At 42.5% G+C, this 21,904-nt stretch overlaps 1 protein-coding gene across 1 annotated transcript in view; it reads left to right on the forward strand.

Moving 5' to 3' along the window:
* Positions 1 to 1,714: 1,714 nt before the first annotated feature.
* P4HA3 (prolyl 4-hydroxylase subunit alpha 3) overlaps positions 1,715 to 21,904 on the forward strand; it is a gene marked incomplete at its 5' end in the record, with an annotated part of 33,952 nt that continues 13,762 nt past the window's right edge. Inside the window, 7 exons of the mRNA XM_079707543.1 lie at positions 1,715 to 1,914; positions 8,463 to 8,605; positions 9,654 to 9,877; positions 13,895 to 14,044; positions 18,758 to 18,809; positions 20,692 to 20,855; positions 21,095 to 21,271. Of these exons, the coding sequence (XP_079563669.1) occupies positions 1,715 to 1,914; positions 8,463 to 8,605; positions 9,654 to 9,877; positions 13,895 to 14,044; positions 18,758 to 18,809; positions 20,692 to 20,855; positions 21,095 to 21,271 (1,110 nt within the window). The remainder of the gene's footprint in view (positions 1,915 to 8,462; positions 8,606 to 9,653; positions 9,878 to 13,894; positions 14,045 to 18,757; positions 18,810 to 20,691; positions 20,856 to 21,094; positions 21,272 to 21,904) is intronic.

A 21,904-nucleotide genomic window follows, 5' to 3' on the forward strand; every position in this document is an offset into this window, starting at 1 on the left:
TAGGGATCAACATCTGTGAAAGGGACAGGAAGCAGGAAAGGGCAGAGGAAGAGGTCAAAGAGGCTTGACGAAGCGTTGATTAATGTGGCAGGAGGGCTAGAGCTAGTATTGCCTGTCAGAGCTCTCTCATGTTGGGCTAAATGGCTGGGCCTTTATTCCCTCACCTTGCTCAGTCACTGGATGGCTATTAATGCCACCTTAAGAACTTCCACTGGGGGACTTCCCTGGTGGTCCAGTGGTAAAGAATCCACCTTCCAAAGCAGGGGACATGGGTTCGATCCCTGGCAACTAAGCCTGTGCGCCACAACTACTGAGCTCGTGTGCCTCAACTAGAGAGCCTTTGTGCCGCAAACTACAGAGCCCACGCGCTCTCGACCCCGGGCACCACAACTACAGAGCCCACGTGCCCTGGAGCCTGCGTGTGCCACAACTAGAGAGAGAAAAACCCACACGCCACAACTAGAGAGAAGCCCACGTGCCGCAACGAAAGATCTGCATGCCTCAACGAAGATCCCGCGTGCCGCAACTGAAACCCGATGCAGCCGAATAAATAAATTTTTTTTCAATTAAAAAAAACCCTTCCATTGAATTTTCATAACAGGCTAAATTTCTTAGTATGACATGCAAAAACACGTCACAATCTGACAGGCCCAACCACAAGGAACTTTTCATCATCTCTGCACCTCAAACTATTTTCCATCTCCGAACCTTGGCATACATAGTACCTTCTCCAGGAAAGCCCATCCCTCCCTTGCCCGACATCTTCCAGACAATTCCTTTTCATCCTTTTGGACCTGCACACGTTGCCCCCTCTGTGAAGCCCTCTCCACCGTCTATGCATGGGGATGGGCTCCCTCCTCAGAGTTGCCCTTGCTCACTGCACAACCCTCGGTTACCCTGACAGCACTTTGTGGTTATTTGTTTACATCTCTGTCTCCCCTTATGAGTCCAGGGTTGGATCTGCTATTTCTCTTTGTCCTCAGCACAGTGGAACAGGTGCTAAATATTTGTTAAATGAACGAATGAGTGAATAACACTGCCTGGGAAAGAGGGGGAAAGAATAAGTAGTAGGATATAATAATAATATTTTTGTTTGCTTCAGTGATCATGGGTATGTTGTGTAGAGCAGTGACCCAGGACCCCAGAGTTTGTGGTTGTATAGGTCCTAGATTTGTCATGCGCTGACCCTAATGGCCTTCACCCTCTACCTCCTGTCAAAATTCTACTCATCCTTCAAAATGGTTCAGACGTCAAGTTCTGTGTGAAGTGTTTTCTTCCCCTCTGGTCTGTCACAGCTCTTTACCCGCACCGCTGTTACCATACCATGACATTTACTCTCCCGATTTCTCCATCAGAATCCAGTGATGTTTCTGCATTTCCACCCCCTGATCCAGAGGGGTGAATATTTTTGGATGGCGTTGTACAGCCATAGACTGGTGAATTCATGCCTCACCACACCCGCTGCCTCAATTTCCCCAAGTGTGAAATAGACACAGTGGAAATGTTTTCCCAGGGCTGTGATTTAGTGGAGGGCGGGCGGACACTGAGGTTGCAGGCAGCCCACACGCAGTCTGGGGAGCTAGGGGGCAAGAAGGTGGGAGGTGGAGAGCGAGGGGAGGGGTCAGAGCGAGGAGGAGCCGGGGGCGGGCCGGGGTGGAGCGTCGGGCGCAGGGCCGGACTGGAAGGTCTGAGAGGACGCGCGCCAGCGCCGGCGATGGGCCCCGCTGCGCGGCTGGCAGCGCTGTTGGCGGTGCTGGCGCTCCAGGCAGGGGACGCGGCCGGGGTCGCGGCGCGCGGGGACACGTTCTCGGCGCTGACCAGTGTGGCGCGCGCCCTGGCGCCCGAGCGCCGGCTGCTGGGACTGCTGCGGCGCTACCTGCGCGGGGAGGAGGCGCGGCTGCGGGATCTGACCAGGTGAGGGCACGGGGGTGGGGTCTGAGTAGGGGAGACCGAGTCAGAGGACGAGGCCAAGACACCGTGCCACGGGGGTGGGTAATTCTTAGGTTCATCGACACCCTGCCGGGACCTCACATGCGGTGTCTCACCGTGAGTGCGATACCATGGCCCAGTGTGACTCCCCAGATACACCGTCATCCTGTGTGGGACCTCAAGACACTGTGTCACACTGTGTAGGACCTCTGACTCTGTCCCTCACACACACACAGTGGCACCCCAATCCAACATCACACCGCCAAGTTGATACACTGTGGAAAAGTGTGGAGCAGCGACTCCGAGGTGGAGTAGGGCCGCCCAAGGTGCTGGGTCAAGCTGTGTGGGCCCCCAGGCTCTGTGTCACAGAGACACAACAACATTGCAAGAGTGAAATGGAGAGAAGAGTGACCCTGTAGCCACACGTGTGTTGACCGTGTGACCCAGGGAACTGATGTTTAGTATGGGGTGACATTCTGTGACCATGTATGAGATTTACATGTCATTGAGACTGGGCAGGCATGACACTATGGGTATCATAGTCTGCATGTGAAGGATGCCGAATAATTGTCCAGGTCACTGTATGAATAATGCTTTGTGTTCATCAGTTTATTCAACACGTATGTTTGAGTGCCTTCGATGAGCCAAGCACTGTTCCAGGCACTAGGGAGAGAATGGTGAACAGGACCAAACCCTGCCCTCTAGGAGCTCGGAGTCTGTAACATCATGATTGTTAATCTGAGACGTCCATCCTTCCCCTTGCTTTCTGCCCTCCCTTCTCTTTACACACGTAACAGCTCTAAATACTATAACTGAGATGTTATATGAATATGAAAGTATTTGACACCAAGAAAACACTGGGCAAAACCATAGTTGATGCTAGGGGATGCTGAGTGTAGTACACAACGGCAGATGCTCGGCCAATGTTGTTCTGCTATACAGTCAAACTACTGTAAGACTTGGAACACTGAGGCACTGTCATCATGTATCGACTCTGCAGTGCCAAACAATGAAAGATGAATGGTTGGATATGATACCCTATGTATGAATATGTGCTGTGCACCTTCTCCTGGGACACTGAGAAGCTCACAATATGAGAAACAGAGGTGTAACCACATAGTTATCTGAATATATTAATACTGTATTTATATCTTGTGACCCTCAGCTGAGCTGAGACCACAGAGAGCTATCTCACAGTGTGCCGCTGATAAAACTGTGAGCGAGTGTATACGGTAGTAACACTGTTTCCAGGCCATATGGGAAGAAGGTGTGAGAGCCACTATGGCTGTGTGGGAGAGCCCACGTAGAAGGGAATCAGTTTGTGTGAGGAAGTGTATGTGAGAGATCTTATTTGTTACTTAATGGTGACTGAATGATGATGTAATTTGGTACATGGTCTTAAGTATGTAGTTTGCTTATAAGTGGTTGTATGCATGTTTAAATTTACTGTTAGTTTGAAATAGCATGATGATACACACATATGTAGAGTATACGTAAGCGTGTATTAATTAGAACAATAAATGATGAGAAGTTCAATAATTCTTGTCACTCTTTGGAGTAGCATAGTTGCCTAGTGTTCTGTGGGCCTGTGCTTACAGAGCAAAATGATATAATTTTGTTCATTGGTGGAAGTAGAACAGACTCTTCTCTTTGATTCAAGATGCCGTCCTGCTCCCTGCTACTCATGTGCTTGTTCTCATACCACTAATCTCTTTATTTGAGTGGCTTAGACGGAGATGGGTGTCAGAATCCTAATGCCGGGCCTCTTGGGGAACAGGTTCAGAAGAGAGAACTTGCAGTGTTGATCACTTCTTTGAATTTCTAAATTTAGAAGTGAAATATTTTTGGTGTTGAAACTACTACTCCCTACCTCAAGTTAATGAATAAAAATTATACTAGTTATATTGGGTTGGCCAAAATGTTCGTTCGGGTTTTTCCGTAACATCTTCCAAAAACCTGAACGAACTTCTTGGCCAGCCCAATAATATATACAGTTGTATACTAGTATAGTATTATGAATACTAGTTATATACTATTTAGCTAACCCCTACCTTTTTTTGTTGTTGCAGTTTAAAAAAACCACCAAGATTTAAAAAGTAGTATAAGCAGCAATTATTTCTGTGCTAGGAATTAAGCATTCAGAATATCTCAGAAGAACTGAGACAAAGCCATTTCTGAATTCCAAAGGAGAAACATATTGAATTAAAATAGCCCATGTATTGTGGTTGGGCTATGTTTAATGCAGGGATTGGGTTGCAAATTTTATGTGCAGATTTTTGAAGGAAAGGATTTGATTTTCCATTCTCAGCATTTGTTAAAGCAAAATGCCATTTAGGGAACCCTGAGGTTTGAATTCAGCATCCAGTAACTCGGTCTCTGAAAACCAGCTATTTGCTCAGAGGCTGAGCATAAGGCCAACGTTTAGATTCCAAACCAGCCTCAGATAGCAGTTGATAGGTCTTTTTTTCTTTGTGTGACAGAAAGATGACATACCTGAACACTGAATTGAATTGTGTGCTGCAGTAGAGATCAAACCCCTGCCCTAAATAAATTGACACCATAATACAAAGTGGGATGTGAAGAGAACAAGATGTGGCTTTTGATCTGATGGGTGACTTGGAACAGATCTTCACCTCTCTGTCTTGCTTCTTTCTCTTTGTGCCACAGTTTCCTCTGATGCCTGTTATACATTAGTTCTCAAGCACCAGATGAGGAATCTGTTTATTCAGTTGTGGAAAAGGTGATGGAAAGAAATAATAGAATGGTTGTGCCAAAAGGATTCATAGAGATATTCTAGACTAGACCAGTTCTGCCATTTTATAGAGGAGGAAACTGAGGGATAGTTGGAAACTGGGTCAGGATACCTCTCAGGTCTCCTTCCAGCTCCTCCCTATTCAACTGGCTTATAAAATTCCTGCCCACTCAGCCTCAGTTGTCCCTGGACACTTACCCTTCAGGCTGAACTCAAGCTCAAGTCTTTGCTTGTAAGTGTTTTTCTCTAGCAGTGGAATATCTTTCACTAAGTAGTTCCATATGGAGCTGAAGCAGGAAATAATGCGTAGTAAAACAAAATCCCACACCCTGGAGGCTGGTTTAGTTTCAAAACCCTAGAGTAGCTGCTCTCAGATACCCCTGTCTTGGGGATCAGAGACGTCCTGGGACTTGACAGGCTTCCCATTTCCTCCCTGGGGCACCCAGGTGCAGATCCTTTTTCCTTAGCTTATGCTTGAATTGAACGTTTGGCTCGCTAGAAGCACCTCTACCCGAAGCAAGTATTCTGTTTCAGGCTCTGTTTATAGTTGAGGTCCCCTTGAGAAATCCTTAGGTCTGACTGTTTCACTGGATTGAAATCTGCCACCACCCTGCCACTCCCTCTATTCGTCACTTCCATCCCTTTCCACTCACTGAAGTCCTCCACTTTGGCCAAAGGACTCTTCTATTCTCACGTGCTCTTGCATGCATTCATATAAATCCATATCCTTTTCACTTTGCTCACACTTCCTTTTTAAAAAAATATTTATTTATTTATTTATTTATTTATTTTTGGCTTCATTGCTGCACACAGGCTTTCTCTAGTTGCAGCGAGCGGGGGCTCCTCTTTGTATGTGGGCTCAGTAGTTGTGGCTTGCGGGCTCTAGAGCACAGGCTCGGTAGTTATAGTGCACGGGCTTAGTTGCTCCGTGGCATGTGGGATCTTCCTGGACCAGGGCTTGAATCCGTGTCACCTGCATTGGCAGGCAGATTCTTTTTTTTTTTTTTTTTTAGCTTATTTATTTATTTTATTTATTTATTTTTGGCTGCATTGGGTCTTCGTTGCTGCACGCGGGCTTTCTCTAGTTGCAGTGAGCGGGGGCTACTCTTCGTTGCGGTGCGTGGGCTTCTCATTGTGGTGGCTTCTCTTGTTGCGGAGCATGGGCTCTAGGCATGCGGGCTTCAGTAGTTGTGGCACATGGGCTTCGTTGCTCCACAGCATGTGGGAACTTCCCGACCAGGACTCGAACCCGTGTCCCCTGCATTGGCAGGTGGGTTCTTAACCACTGCGCCACCAGGAAAGTCCCCACACTTTTTTCTTTTACTTCCATTGTTGTTATTGTATTGTTTTCAAAATTAATAATTTTAAAACAAAGGGAAAAAAGTCTTAGAGGGCAGGACTAGAACTCTTAAGTCTGCCTTACTATAACTAATAACTTTCAACAATATAAATCCTGTTAGAGGGTTAGCAATGGAATAACCATAGTATGCCAGGAAAGGAAACAGCATCTTTTGCTTGTATGAACACTCTTGTAGGACATCGAGGAGGAGAGAAATTAATGAGAAAGATGATCACTTCTGGCCCAAACATTTCTGGCCATTTTCTGCAAATGTTGGCAAACCAGAAAGGTTGGAAGCATGCTGGATAACCCACCTGTTCATTCCCCATTACAACCATCACCAGTTTCTATATGATCTGCTTCCTAAATATCTTCCTTGAAACCATCCCATTCTCTGCTCCCACTGTCACTGTTATGGTCTTTCCGCCTCTGGTCACTTCCACTTCTAACCCCTCCTCCTCACCTTCTCACAGATTTATATATGTAACGTATCATAGTGCATTCCACTCTCACTTAAAACCTTTTGCTGCTCCTAATTGCACGCAGGGTAAAAACCAAATTTCTCAGCAAGGTCTATGAGGCGCTCCTCACTTCTCCAGTCTAGTCTCCCCATCCTCCCAATATACCCCGTGCTCCAGCAATACTAAACGGCTTGTAATTTCCCTGTTTCTCTCTGTACCTTTGCATATGTTGAACTGTCTCTGCCTGCCTTGGAAGGAAGCCTCCTTCTCCCTTCCTCATTATTTGCATTTACCCATCAAGTCAGTTTATTATCTCCTCTGTGAAACCTTCTCTGACCTGCTCTGGCCAAATTAATCACCCCCGTTGTGTACTCTCCACTAAACCTTGTTCTTAAATCTGGTGTTGCACCTGTAATGTAATTATTTGTGATCTCAAAGGCTGCAAGTCTTTAAGATGAAGGTTATTGTCTTATTCAAAATTTTGTTCCTAGCTCCTAGAAGAATGTATTTCATTTATTCTTTCATAGAAATATATATTGAACTTAGGAAAAGAGTGTGATGAGAAATCAGCTATTTTCTTGTCCATGAAACCCTTGATCGGACTTCCCTGGTAGTACAGTGGTTAAGAATCTGCCTGCCAGTGCAGGGGACACGGGTTCAATCCCTGGTCCAGGAAGATCCCACATGCCGTGGAGCAACTAAGCCCGTGAGCCACAACTACTGAGCCCGTGTGCCACAACTACTGAAGCCTGAGAGCCTAGAGCTGTGCTCTGCAACAAGAGGAGCCACTGCAATGAGAAGCCCGCGCACCACAATGAAGAGTAGCCCCCGATCGCTGCAACTAGAGAAAGCCTGCACGCAGCAACGAAGACCAACACAGCCAAAAATAAATTTAAAAAAATAATAATGATAAATTCTCCTTCTCTTCTCCTTCTTCCTCTCCCTCACCCTTTCCCTCCTCTTCCCCTCCCCTTCCCTTTCACCATCCTTTCCCCCTCCTCCTTATTAAAAAAAAAAAATCCTTGATCATTGGACCCTGTCTTGCCTGTTTATCCTCAGCTTCCAGCATGGAGTCTGACATCTAGCAAGTGACTTACTGAATGATCAAATATATGTCAAGCCTCTGTGCCTTTGGACACTTTGGTCTCTGTTGGCTCAATAAAACTACTCTCCTCTCTTCTTTGTTCTAGCTCCATGGGAAACAGTGTGGTAAAATCAGCCAAGAACCCCAGCTTCAGAGTCAGGCAGGCTTGGGTTCATTCCTGGCTTTGTTGTTTACCAACAGGTAGCCTTGTTGCAGTTTCTCCTCCTGTAAAAAGTGCATGATAAAATCTATTCTAAGCATCATTGGGGGGATTAAATGAGACAATATGTTTAAACCACTTAACAGGATGCCTAATACATGGTAAGTGCTCAATAGTAGCTATTGATATTTTAACTAATCCTTCGGAACACAGATCAGGTGGCATATCCTCTGGAAAGTCTTCCCTTACACCTTCTAACTCCCACCTGGGTTAGGTGCCCTACCTACAAATTGCCAGAGCATTTCATAGCATTATATGCTCTCTTCTCTCATAGCACATATCACAGTTTTCATAACTAATTCAACAATGTTTTTGAGCTTCTACCAGATTCTAAGTTTTGATTATAGAGTGATAAGAGAAAAAAGGATTTTCTTATTCGTGACCTCCTTGAGAGCTCCACTCTCTCTTGCCTTTGGGTCTCAAGCATCTAGCATGATAGCTGACGTACAAAAATTGACCAGTGGAGACTGACTCGCTGAATGAACAAATGAATGGACCTACTTTTGTTGTGTTGATAGTTTTCGTATTCTTTGTGCTTATTGCTTAGAATATTACATGAGTCTCAAGGGGTTCAGCATTTCATTTTTAACTACTTTAAATGTGCATACACCATGCCAGCCTTCACTTGGTAGAGTGGTTGTATCAGTAGGTGAGATCATTCTACTCCTCTCTTTCAGATTCTATGACAAGGTGCTATCTTTGCATGAAGATTCAGCAACCCCTGTGTCTAACCCTCTGCTTGCATTTACTCTCATCAAACGCCTACAGTCCGACTGGAAGAATGTGGTACATAGTCTGGAGGCCAGTGAGAACATCCGAGGTAATGAGGAGGGCTGGAGGGTGAGAGAAGATTCTATCTCCTGACTTAGTGGAAAGGAGAGAGATTCTGAAGGGATGTGATGAAGGATAATGAAGTGGGTAGGTATTACTTGATCTCCTTAGCTCTAACTATTACAAAGAACTAGGTCCCTTTGTTAATATGTTTATATGATTATAATTAGAAAGCACTTTTTTCTTTTTTTTCAGTAAGTTTTTAGTTTAGTTTTTTTTTTTTTGGCTGCACCACACAGCATGAGGAACTTCCCTGACCAGAGATTGAACCTGCGCCCCCTGCAGTGGAAGCGCGGGGTCTTAACCACTGGACCACCAGGGAAGTCCTAGAAAGCACTTTCATATCCATTATCTCATTTGATCTTCACTCCAATGCTATGAAGAACTATAGGTTATATCATCCCATTTACATACATGTAAAAGTGATGTCGTCTTCTTTTTCTTTTTTAGATTTTTTTTTTGATGTTGACCATTTTTAAAGTCTTTATTGAATTTGTTACAATATTGCTTCTGTTTTATGTTTTGGTTTTTTGGCCGCGAGGCATGTGGGATCTTAGCTCCCCGACCAGGGATCGAACCCACACCCCCTGCTTTGGAAGGCAAAGTCTTAACCAGTGGACCGCCAGGGAAGTCCCTAAAAGTGATGTCTTCTAATAATTTCTGTTTTATTAAGTTGCCACTACAGTGTGATCTGTAGTAAGATCACTTTCCTAATTTACTCTACTTTGTACTTGAAGAAGTTTGTTGACTTTGGGGAAGTTAAGAGGAAGAAGAGTTTGTCCCCCAAAAGGCAAGACTCCTGGAGACAGGTAGAATGGAACAACATGATAAAGGTGCTTAGTTTTTACTCTAGAGTGTTTGTTCCTCATTCAGAAGATTTTGTTACCCTGGGAACAAAAGCAGATAAAACATTATCTTTGCTCATGAAATATTATGAGCCTCATGATTATGGTGATTAAGGTGATGATGCCTTGCTGTATTAAATGCTCACCGCCTGTTTTTTGAATGGTAGATTGATGCTTTCATGACCTTTACAGCTCTGAAGGATGGTTATGAGAAGGTGGAACAGGACCTGCCAGCCTTTGAGGACCTTGAGGGAGCAGCAAGGGCCCTGATGCGGCTGCAGGACGTGTACATGCTCAGTGTGAAGGGACTTGCCCGAGGCGTCTTCCAGAGAGTCACCGGCTGTGCTGTCACTGACCTGTACAGTCCCAGACGGCTTTTTTCCCTCACGGGGGATGACTGCTTCCAAGTTGGCAAGGTAATGATATTCAGAGGGAGGGCAAATTGCTCAGCTCTCTTTCTGGGGGACGAAATCACTATATCCTGATTCCTTTTACATATTTCTAATCCTGACAGCAAACTTGGAAATTTGGTATTATTCCCCATTTTGAGATGAAGAAACTGAGGTTCACAGAGGGTAAATAACTTGCCTAAGGTTGCACAGTTTTAAGTAGCAGAACTAAAATTTGGACCTGCATCTTTTAACTCTGAATCCCATGCTGTTTCCATAATAAGGAAATCACATACTTAGGACACTCTTGAGAGTGAAGGAGGTGTTATTAGCCAGGATGACAGACATAAAATGGGACTGTCCTGGGAAAAATGGCCCTATGGTCACCCTAAGTAGAGCACCCCGCCAGTAGATGAACAGCCAGGTGGAAAGGAGAAGCAGGGTCAAAGGGTGGGGGAAAGGAAAGGAAATGGTGATGTGAAGGTCGATCACGGAAACTCAGCCTCCTGAGACTTTGTGAAATCCCTTGCAACATTTCCTAGGCATTTATAAATACTAAATTAAAGTAGTGCCAAAACACAGGCCACTTGGGACTTCCCTGGTGGTCGAGTGGTTAGGACTCTGCACTTCCACTGCAGGGGTCACAGGTTCCATCCCTGGTCGGGGAACTAAGATCCTGCAAGCCGCGTGCTGCGGCCAAAGGAAAAAAAATCATCGTTTTAACATTGCTTGAGAAAACAGACTTCAAGAACCTTCCATATGAGATATTTAACTGATCTTTGATCACAAGTTTTAAACACTCTTGAGGTTATTTTACAATATATTCTTTGTTAGCCTTTGCCCAAGAAGTAATGGAGTAAATCCTTTTTAATTTTGAAGATGCATATTGCAGGAAAGTGAATTTTTCCCAGCCCCTGCAGTATTCATTAGCTGATATAAGAGGGGGCCTCATGTGTCCTGGATCCAAGTTTTGAGAATCAGTCTTCCAAATTAATGTGGAGAGGGTTGCCCTAAGCCTCTCCGTATGCCATTTTTCCTTTTCTGAAATCCTGAATAGAATCAGAGCTGAATCATCATGTTCATTGCTAATTTAAATTGAAGCCAGTTAAAACAGTTCCATGTATGGTACCAATATATGCTTCCTTAGTGAGGCTTTTCTGAGACCAAAACCATATGTTGAAAATTCAGTAAGTCGCTTCCTAAAAGTCTCACTGGCAATCCTTATTTCTGTATTTATTTACTTATTTTGAAAGATAAAATATTTCAAATATAAGAAAAGTACACATAAAATAAGAAGCAATTATATCTATATTGAGATGAAATATATGTTCAAATTTTGCTCTATTTGTTTCAGATTTTTTAAAAAGAATTTACAGATAGCTAAATACAGCCCTGCTCCTTTTCCTTCTCACCACTCCCACCCTTTCTACTCTAACCTTGCCCAGGTGCCAGGTGACCACTGTCCTAAACCATACAAAGTGCTCTTGAGTCACTCGGCACGTTGTATCTGTGAAATTCATACATGTTGTGGCATTTATCAGTAGTTCATTCCTTTCTATTGCTGAGTAGTAGTCCGTTGTTTGAATATACCACAAACTATTTATCCAATCTCATGTTGATGGATACTTGATTTGTTTCCAGCATCAGCTAGAATAAAGCTGCTATTAGCATTCTTATGTACGTGTTTTTGTGGACATGTGTTTTCATTTCTCTTGGTTAAATACTTGGGAGTGGTATTGCTGGGTCGAAGAATAAACTTCGATAATTATTAGCATGTAGACAAATCTGCACCCTCCTCCATGGATTATTTTAAAGCAGATCAATCTTTCTATTTTCTGAAATTCCTAATTGTCTAGTTTTACTACCCTCCTGTTGTGTTGGTTGACTCTTGTTCATTATCAGTTATTTCCTGATATAGTTTATCATTTTTGATTGTGAGCTTATTTTTAGCAGGACTTTTTCCCCCCTAAGAGCCTTTTTCTGCCCAGAGTTGCGGGAATATCCCTTCATAGTGTTTTGGGTTTTCTTCTTCCAGGTAGTCTGGTGGTATCACTAGCCTTAGATACTTTTCTTTTCCCCTGTACATTACATCCCCATGACTTATTTATTTTATAACTGGAAGTTTATACCTTTTGACCCCTTTCACCCACTTCGCCTACCCCCTATCCCTGGCCTCTGGCAACCAATCTGCTCCCTCTATTTATGGGATTGGGGTTTTTGTTTGTTTTTGGTTTTGTTTCTGTTTCCACATATAAGTGAGATCATACAGTATTTGTCTTTCTCTGTCTGACTTATTTCACTTAGCATAATGCCCTCAACGTCCATCCATGTTGTCACAAATGGCAAGATTTCATTCTTTTTAATGGCTGAATTATATAGATCACATTTTCTTTATTCATTCATCCATTGATGGACACTTAGGTAGTTTCCATATCTATTTCTCTGAATAGAGGCCAGACAGAAACAAACCAACTTTCTTGTCTCCTTATGACAGTGGGTAGGTTTTTTTCTGGTCTACTCTTTTCCCTTATAGTGTAGTTTTTCATGGGTTTCAGTTTTATGAGTGTGTCTTAATTCCAATTCCTAGGTTTTGGGAGGTCTACAGAAGGCTCACATACTGTCCTCATGTGGGTATTATAACCTAAGGTTACTAAGTACCAAGGTTACTAGAACCAACCCCCACCCTGTCCTAGGCAGCTTCAGCATCTGCTCATAAGCTTATTACTTGGATTTTCAACTCCTTTTTTACTTCTGGTACCTGGGTATTTTCCAATCTTTCTTGAAAATATATAATTAAATGCTTTTTATATTTTATTCAAAATTTCTAAGTCTTTGTGGTTGGAAGTATTCCAGTTATCTCAATCTGCTGTATTGCTGAGACTTAAAGTTCCTCATGGAAATCTTAATTAAATAAATTGTTAACTTAACAGGAAAAGTTCAGTCATTTTTTATTGTTATTCTTCAACTCAACGTTTTTACAAATAGAAAACTTAAGGACCAGAAAGATAACACAGCAGGCTAATGGCAGATGGGGGATACGAATGGACTTAACTGTTTAGGTGGCAGAGTTGCAGTATCTCTAGATTCTGCCCTATTTTTCTGCCTGCTGGATATTATACCTGAATTAGAAAGAGGCCTTCCAAATCTGTGACTTCATAATTCCCTGCTGTCTCCAACATCAACTTGCAGGAAATTCCACCTGCAGTTCTGGTATTCTAGTTAACTGTAAGCTATTAGGAGACAGGAGCTGTGTCTAGTGCGTGTTGCCATATTCCCCACATTCAGACATTTAATAGAGGACAGATCCACTGAACTCTCATAACGTTCCAATGTCTACCTTCATTAAGATGTCTAATGCATTAGGTCACAATTATTGGTTTACTTATGTGCCCCTTGATTGATTGTAAGCTCTTTAAAGGCAGGGACCACCAGGTACATTGTAAATACTCAGTAAATATTGAATAAATAATTGAATGCTTTTAATCCATTCCTCACATTGCTACCAACAGCATCTTCCTAAAAACATGACAGTCACACTCTAATTAGCTTAGCCCCTATTGCCTTTTTATGTTTATTTCCTGCCTCTCTTTGACTTAGACTATAGCCACAATATACTGCTTGAACACATTCTTGGTTTTGGCTTCTGTTTCTACCATTCCCTCACCATTAAATGACCTTCATTCCAATCTCTGCTCATTGAAATTCTTTTCCTTCTTCAATGAAGGCTCATCTCAGATGGCACTTCTTCCGTGAAGCTTTCTGAGATTCTCAAGCATTCATGCCATTCTGCCCAGTGTTATAATTACTTGAGTTCATATCTCACATCTCCCCAGATTATAAATTCTTTAAATGAAAGAACGCTTTATATTCTCCATGCCTAGTACATTGTCTTGTGTATAATAGATGCTTAATATATTTAATTTAAATGAATTAGAGAGAAAACTTGCCTTCTTGGGTTCCAAAGGCCCTCCACTCTTTGCAGTATCATTTCCTTTCTCTACCCATGGACTAAGGCTTTAGTGATGGTATTTATGCTCCCTGCAGGTGGCCTATGACATGGGAGATTACTACCATGCCATTCCATGGCTGGAGGAGGCTGTCAGTCTCTTCCGAGGCTCTTATGGAGAATGGAAGACAGAGGATGAGGCAAGTCTAGAGGATGCCTTGGATCACTTGGCCTTCGCCTATTTCCAGGTAGGGGAGTAAGCAGGAGGCTCACTGCTTTCATCACAGTAACTGTAATGCTTTATATCTGCTTTACAATTTTCTAAGCATTTTCATGTCTCTTAATTTATTTCGTCTTCCCAACAGGACCAAATGTGAGTCAAGAAGGGCAGTTCTTTTGTTATTTCCCTATTTCTCATGTGAGTAAACTGAATCTCCAAAGAATTCCTAGCTTGTCACAAAGTTCACAGAGCTGGGATTACAGCCCAAGTCTGTCTGATTCTTCGTTAGTACTCTTTCCAATGTACTGACTACTTTAAAGTCATCGTCTCCCATGTAGGAGGCAGTCTCTCACCTGTAGCAGCAGCGGCTGCATCCACAAATGTTTAATAGCTTCATAGTCAATGCAGATCGCTCTTTTGCCCTCTCAACATTTCATAACTCGTCACAGATATTATGCCATGATACTGCCAATGTCAGGACGAAGTTTGATTGTTATCCTCTCCCGTCTGCAGTCAAGTCTAGCTGTGACGTGAATAGTGTCTGGATACACAGCTGGTGCCATTGGTCCAGAGCATCAGCTCAGTACCTCCTCCAGCTTTGTTTTTCTTTGGCACTGTTGATCTATAACCTGTTGTGCCCCTCATGAAAGCTCATTTCCCTACATGTGGGAGCTACATCCTTTGTGTAGCTAATCCCATTTCCCACCAGAGTTGTACAGTCTTCAAGAATAGGCTGGAAAAATCACTACAGAGCCAATTCCCTAGAGTTTCTAAAACTAATAAACCATTTCTGCTCCATACATTCCTTTTCCTTTCTCCCTTTTCCTGAGAAAAGGGAGGAGGATGTGCGTGGTCCAAACCCATGTGTTGCTGCCAAAACAGCAGTGCAGCAAATAGTCCTGTTCCAGTACAAGTTCCTGGTAAGTGGCTCTTTGTTGTAAAACTTTCCAAGGTGCTCTTCCTAACTCTGCTGCTTAATTGCTACATACTAAAGCTGAAACAGAATCCCTGTGACGCAACAAACGGCGAGAAGTTATTGAATTTTAATAGAAGAAGAAAGTGGAGAATTGATGTGGAGACTCACAGAAGATAAACTAAAGCAGCTCACCCTGAAAGACAGAGTTTTAAATACAGTGTCTGACTAATTGTTTTGGTATTTTTCCCCTATGATTACTTAGATTTCTCCTCTTCTCACTTGTAGACTCTCCCTTTCCACAATCGTGCTTTGGTACATTTTATTCATCTTACTAGGTGTAGCTCAAATGTCACCTATTTCGTGAAGTCTTCCTTAATTCTCCTCAGACTCTCCTTCTTTGTGCTCTCATAGTACATTTTTTTTTTTTTATCCCACAGGAATAGAACACATTGGCATCGTCTTATGGACAATTTCTGGTCCCCTTTTTACCCTTAGTAAATTAGGGATAAATGTCCCTCCATGGACCTTACATTATCATATAAAATTATATATCTATATATACCATGAAAAGTATAATATATATAATATTATATATAGTGCTATTATTATTTAATTCTTTTTCATGATAAATTTTAGTGAAAAATCATTTCAGTAACTACTAATAATGAGAGACAGTAAAGTGTAGTAATTAAACCATAGGCTCTGAAGTCAGGCAGACCTATGTTCAAATTCTGTGAAAACTTGGGCAACTTACTTAACCTCCCTGGACCTTAATTTTCTTATCTTTAAAGGGGGATAATAATGATGCTGTAAGAGTGTGGAAATAATTTTCCGAATAACCTTCTGAGTTTTTGTCTGAGACCTCCCTGTAATGTAAGACAGATTAACAAAAGGAACAATAAACATAAGTTAACTAACATGTATACCTCCTGTAGACATGGGAGATATTGGGGCTGGGAGGGAGGATGAGTAACTCTGAGGGGATCTAAACCTCCATCTTTTTTTTTTTTTTTTTTTTTAAATTATTTATTTATTATTTATTTTTGGCTGTGTTCGGTCTTTGTTTCTGTGCCAGGGCTTTCTCTAGTTGCGGAGAGCGGGGGCCAGTCTTCATCACGATGCGCGGGCCTCTCACTATCGCTCCCTCTCCTTGTGGAGCACAGGCTCCAGACGCGCAGGCTCAGTAGTTGTGGCTCACGGGCCTAGTTGCTCCGCGGCATGTGGGATCTTCCCAGACCAGGGCTTGAACCCGTGTCCCCTGAATTGGCAGGCAGATTTTCAACCACTGCGCCACCAGGGAAGCCCTAAACCTCCATCTTAAATACTGTATTCAGCTAAAGACAAAAGAAAGAAGGTGTGGGGAGAGCCAGTTCTGGGAGGTGACCAGGCATAGCAAGCAAGGCTAAGATTGTTATGTAGATTTAAGTGGGTGCCTTCTCCATTGATAAGATTCTCCTCTGATGTAGAGTCAACCTTTTCTTCCGGGTACACAGGGGGAGACACCCTCACAAATGGAGATTTCCTTTATAAATGTAAATTTGCCTTACAAAAGGGCAACTTCTACTCTGGTTTGAAAAACTTCTCCTGTATCTGTTGTTTCTCAAAATAATTAGCTCAAAATAACCTTTATGCCAAAGAGGCATACTTTAGGTTGGCATATTCTGCTACCCTTCAATGCTTACCTCAAAGGGTTGTCATGAGGATTAAATGAGCTAATACATGTAAAGCCCTTAACACAATTTATGACACATATGCACTCAATAAATGTAATCTATTTTATATTATACACAGTATATATTCTCTTTTTTCATTTAACATGATTTAGTGTACACATTTCCAAAGGAATTTAACTGGGACATCAAAAGTAACTCTAACTTTGTTCTTGATAAAATATTTTACCTTGTGATAAAGCCCTTGAGTTTTAAAAATATGTAAATTTGTATTTTAGTTCTCTTCATCTCAAAAGGGTTTGAAAATCTATAACCCTGGGTTAATATCTGACATTATAAGATACTAGTAGATTACTTAACTATCCCTCTGTTAAGTACAGAACAGAGTAATTCATGATATTAAATAATTAGAAACAATCTATATGCCCAAACAATAGCAGAATGGTTAGATTGTTTGTGATGGAGCTTCTAGATGGAATAAAATGCAGCCATTAAAAATGCTGTCTTGGGGCTTCCCTGGTGACGCAGTGGTTGGGACTTGAGCTCCCAATGCAGGGGGCCTGGGTTCGATCCCTGGTCGGGGAACTGGATCCCACATGCATGCTGCAACTGAGAGATCGCATGCCACAACTAAGGAGCCTGCGTGCTGCAACTAAGGAGCCCACCTGCTGAGGCTAAGAACCGGTGCAACCAAATAAATAATTTAAAAAATGGTTAGGATGGTAAATTAAAAAAAAAATGTGTCTCTCTTGTACATCCATGTTCATAGCAGCACTGTTCACAACAGCCAATAGGTGGGAAGCTATCCAAGTATCCATCAACGGATGAACGGATAAGCAAAATGTAGTGTATACATACAGTGGAATACTACTGAGTCTTTAAAAAAAAGGAAATTCTAACACATGCTACAACATAGATGAAACTTGAGGACATTATGCTAAGTGAAATAAGCCAGTCACAAAAAGACAAATACTGTTTGATTCCATTTATATGAGGTATCTAGAATAGTCAAATTTATAGAGACAGAAAGTAGAATGATGGTTACCAGGGGCTAAGGGGAGGGGAGAATTGGCAGTTGTTTTTTAATGATTAGAGTTTCAATTTTGCAAGATGAAAAAACTCTGGAGATTGGTTGCACAACAATGTGAATATATTTAATATTGATACTACTGAAACTATACACTTAGGAATGGTTAAGACGGTAAATTTATGTTTGTGTTTTTTACCACAATGAAAAATAATAATTAAAAAATGCTGTCTCTGAAGACTATGTAAAGATATAAAAAGTACTCCTGATTACACTGTAGAGGGAAACAATCAGGATATGAAAATGTATAAGAAGTATGATTGTAACTATGTAAACACTATATATTATCCAAAGTGCTTGAAATGCCTGGGTTTCAGTGTAACATTTTCCCCCTATTTCTCATGTTTTATAGTGTTCTTATTGTTACTTTTATCATCAAAAATGAATTTTTTCACATGCAAAAATAAAATGATCAGAGGGAAATACAGTTCTAGCAGCTCATCATCATTCCATGGCACTCAGAGCAGGATCACAGCCCACCCGCCCTGGGTTCTGTTCCCCAGGTTTGTCTGGAAATCCCCTGTTTACTTTTGACCACGTGTAGCCCAAGGTTGAATGGCTGCAGGGAGAGTCATTACTATGCAGTGGGAACGGTTCAGGTTTAGTTCTTCCTTTGCCTTCCTCTAACTTTGTGGACTCTCAGAAGTACTGAGCCTGGAGAGCAAATTATATTTTTAGTAGGGTTTTTATAATTCTGTATTAATTTTAATAATAAAATATACCAAAATAACAACACTCTACAATTACATGGTTTTGCATGCTTTGAAAGACTTGAGGGCATTTTAAGACAGTTTATTTTCATTTATTTTTCTCCATTCCCTGGTAAGGGTGTTAATAAGTCATTTGTAAATGAGGAAACTGAGGAGACCTGATTTGGATCAGGGCTCAAATCCTGAATTAGGACAGAGAACCTCTACATTTTAGTCTGCAGCTCATTTCAATGAGTCTTACTATCTACTCTTAGTAAGAATATTTTATAGTTTTTTTAAAAATCCATGTAATGGTTCGTCAGAGGAGATATCTTTAGTGCAGTTAACTCTTTCTTTTCCTTTTCTTTCTTTTCTATAGGTGGGAAATATTTCCTGTGCCCTCAGCCTCTCCCGAGAGTTTCTTCTGTACAGTACGTAACGATAAAAGATAACTACGGGTCTGACTTACTGGAAACTCCCTCCTGCTCTTGGCCTTTAGTCCTTGCAAATGAAACACAGCTGTCTATTTTTATTTTTCTAATTTCATAATCCAAGGCACATTTCTAATTTTTTATTAAATCTTACATACTGATCAAGAGCTTTTAAGTTAGTTAGAAAGCTAAGAAAAAGATATCAACCTGTCCCCTTCCTCCTTCACCCCCATCCAGTCATATATATTAGCGTTGCTTCAGTGGAGAACAAGTCCGAGATTGGGAGCCAGTTTCTTTAGGGACATTTGAAGATCCGGGTTTCGGGAGCAGACCTGGGAACGAGTGCAATCAATGAGAGCTGTGTGTGCAAGAAGGAGAGCGACTCAGCAGGGATGTTCACTTTGGCTGCTCATAGAAAGATAGCAATTCTTCTCATTAAACCGGAGCTCACTTTGCTATGCAAGCATCCTGCCAAGTTGGCCACAGAGGTCAGCTTCAACCCTTTTTAGGCAGCGCCTCACCAGAGTAAAACTGGGAGGGAGATTTACTAGCTTAGCTCTACTTGAATATTTTTGCTTAAAATGTTGGTGGTAGATGGCTTCCCAGGTTTTCTTTTAATAAGATAGTTAGATACTAAAGTAATATATATAATCACTATTATGTTTTAATATTTATGAAGTATTTCGTGTAGGATTTCACTGTCACTTACTAATGAATCCATTTAGTAATGTTATTCCTTTCTGATAACTTGGCAAACAGTAGGATAAGGAAGTAGCTGTATGGTCTGGAAACACGTAGACAGTTAGTGGTACAGATTGATAACCCAACCCCTCTTTATTTCTTTGTGCTTTATCTATTAAAATCTCTGCTTCTCCCAGAGAACCCAAATTGTGCACTATTATAGGTGGATAAGTAGGACACAGCAAATTGAGATTCCTGGTTCCATAAATGGTTTTGCAGTATTTTTGTTGGTATTTTGGGCTCATCATTTCCATTCCCCCAAACTTCATTTCTTTTCTGGTTAAAAAAGGATGGTAATTTCTGTCCCCTCCTTTGCCAGAATAATGGTGATGGTGGCAGTGGTGGTTAGAAGGACATTGAGCTCCTCAGAGAAAGATGCTTTGTGAGCCTCACAACAAGTCAGCACCTCCTTCTGAGATGCACTGAGAATCATGCACAGAGGCTAGCAGGCCATGGGTAGCTCCAATCCATGGGGGATCTGCAGCCAAAGTGGGCACAAACAAGACACAAGACCCGTGTAGGAACCTAGGCTAGAACCAACATCTAGAACCCCTTTATCCCATACTGCTCTGCTATGTCTAGGCCAGTTAGGGATTTTTTGAAAGATCTGGTAGAGCTGGGAATAAATTAGCTTCCAGTTCTCTAGGGAAGAATAGATCGGGTCTCTCTGCTATAGGCTTTGGCTCTTTGAACTTCTGTTTCATAGCACTTCCTTGTTGTGTTGTGTTGTAAGTAGTTAATGTGTCTTTTCTCCATTAGACTCTCAACTCTGGGAGGTTAGCCTCTAGCACAGTGTCTGGTACATAGTAGATGTTCACTGGAGAGTTGGTGAATGAATGAATAAAAGATTGAAGCTTCTTCCCTCTACGTAAAACTGACCATCACACCATCCTACAGCCACATCCTCATGATCCCTTGGTCTAAGAGTGTTCCTTCAGATCTACCAGGCCCAGTCTTTTCTTACTGCCAGGTACTCTCCTGGGAGTGAGGGCCTTACAGTCTCCTGTGCATGGACACAGGGAATTATTTAGGTGTCCAGTTGCTGATCACGTGTGACAGTGAAGCTATAGGAAACCTTGGTGGCACTCTCTGGGACCACCGTTTGTTAACCTGTGTTATTCCCTGCTCTGATTTCTTCCAGGCCCAGATAATAAGAGGATGGCCAGGAATGTCTTGAAATACGAAAAGCTCTTGGCAGAGAGCCCTAACCAGGCCGTAGCTGAGGCTGTCATCCAGAGGCCCAACGTACCCCACCTGCAGACCAGGGACACCTATGAGGAGTTATGTCAGACCCTGGGTTCCCAGGTAGGATTTCTCAGGGAATGAAAAATGGAACAGGCTCGGATAGAGGGAGAAAAGGTAGAATTGGGACGATATGAGGGGAAAGGCTGATGCACTAAAAAAAAATAAAGCGTACTTGGACAGCGTCAGTGACTGAATTCTGAATCTCCTGCATTCCAGGTTTTTTATGCTGTAGTTCCCCTAAATCCGTTTCTGCTCCTAGACCCTTCTTCTCTTAAGCTGATCCTAGTCTTTCCTTTCAGCCTACTCACTACCAGATCCCCAGTCTCTACTGCTCCTATGAGACCAGTTCCAGTCCCTACCTGCTGCTCCAGCCTGTCCGGAAAGAGGTCATCCACCTGGAACCCTATGTTGTTCTCTACCATGACTTTGTCAGTGACACCGAGGCTCAGAAAATTAGAGGCCTTGCAGAACCCTGGGTGAGTGTCCCCAAGGCCTGCCAAGAACTTCCCTTTGTTTCTTTATATGACTGGTGTTCAGAAGTGTGAGAATAGGCAGCCTGAACAACTAGATACTTCATCTGTTCAGGAGTTCAAAATACCAGCCATTCCATAAAACTAATCAATGGTGAAAAAAATCACAGTAGTGGTTGCCTCTGGATGGTGAGGACTGGCTGAGAAAGGATACAAGGGGATTTTCTGGGGTATTGAAAATGTGCTGTCAATGTCTTGTTAGGGATGTGGAGTGCCTGGCTGGATGCCTTTGCCAAAACTCAGCAAATGGTATTCCTGAGATCTGTTCATATCATCGCATATAAATTTAACCTAAAAAAATTAAAGGGGGCTTCCCTGGTGGCGCAGTGATTGAGAGTCCGCCTGCTGATGCAGGGGACACGGGTTCGTGCCCCGGTCCGGGAGGATCCCACATGCCGCGGAGCGGCTGGGCCCGTGAGCCATGGCCGCTGAGCCTGCGTGTCCGGAGCCTGTGCTCCGCAATGGGAGAGGCCACAACAGTAAGAGGCCCACGTACCGCAAAAAAAAATAATAATAATAAGAAATAAAATAAAGGAACCCCCCTCCCCCAATATCAGTCATTCCATATACGTGGAAGAG

The sequence above is a fragment of the Hyperoodon ampullatus genome (assembly GCF_949752795.1).
Source record: "Hyperoodon ampullatus genome assembly, chromosome: 7".
Taxonomy (NCBI): Eukaryota; Metazoa; Chordata; class Mammalia; order Artiodactyla; family Ziphiidae; genus Hyperoodon; species Hyperoodon ampullatus.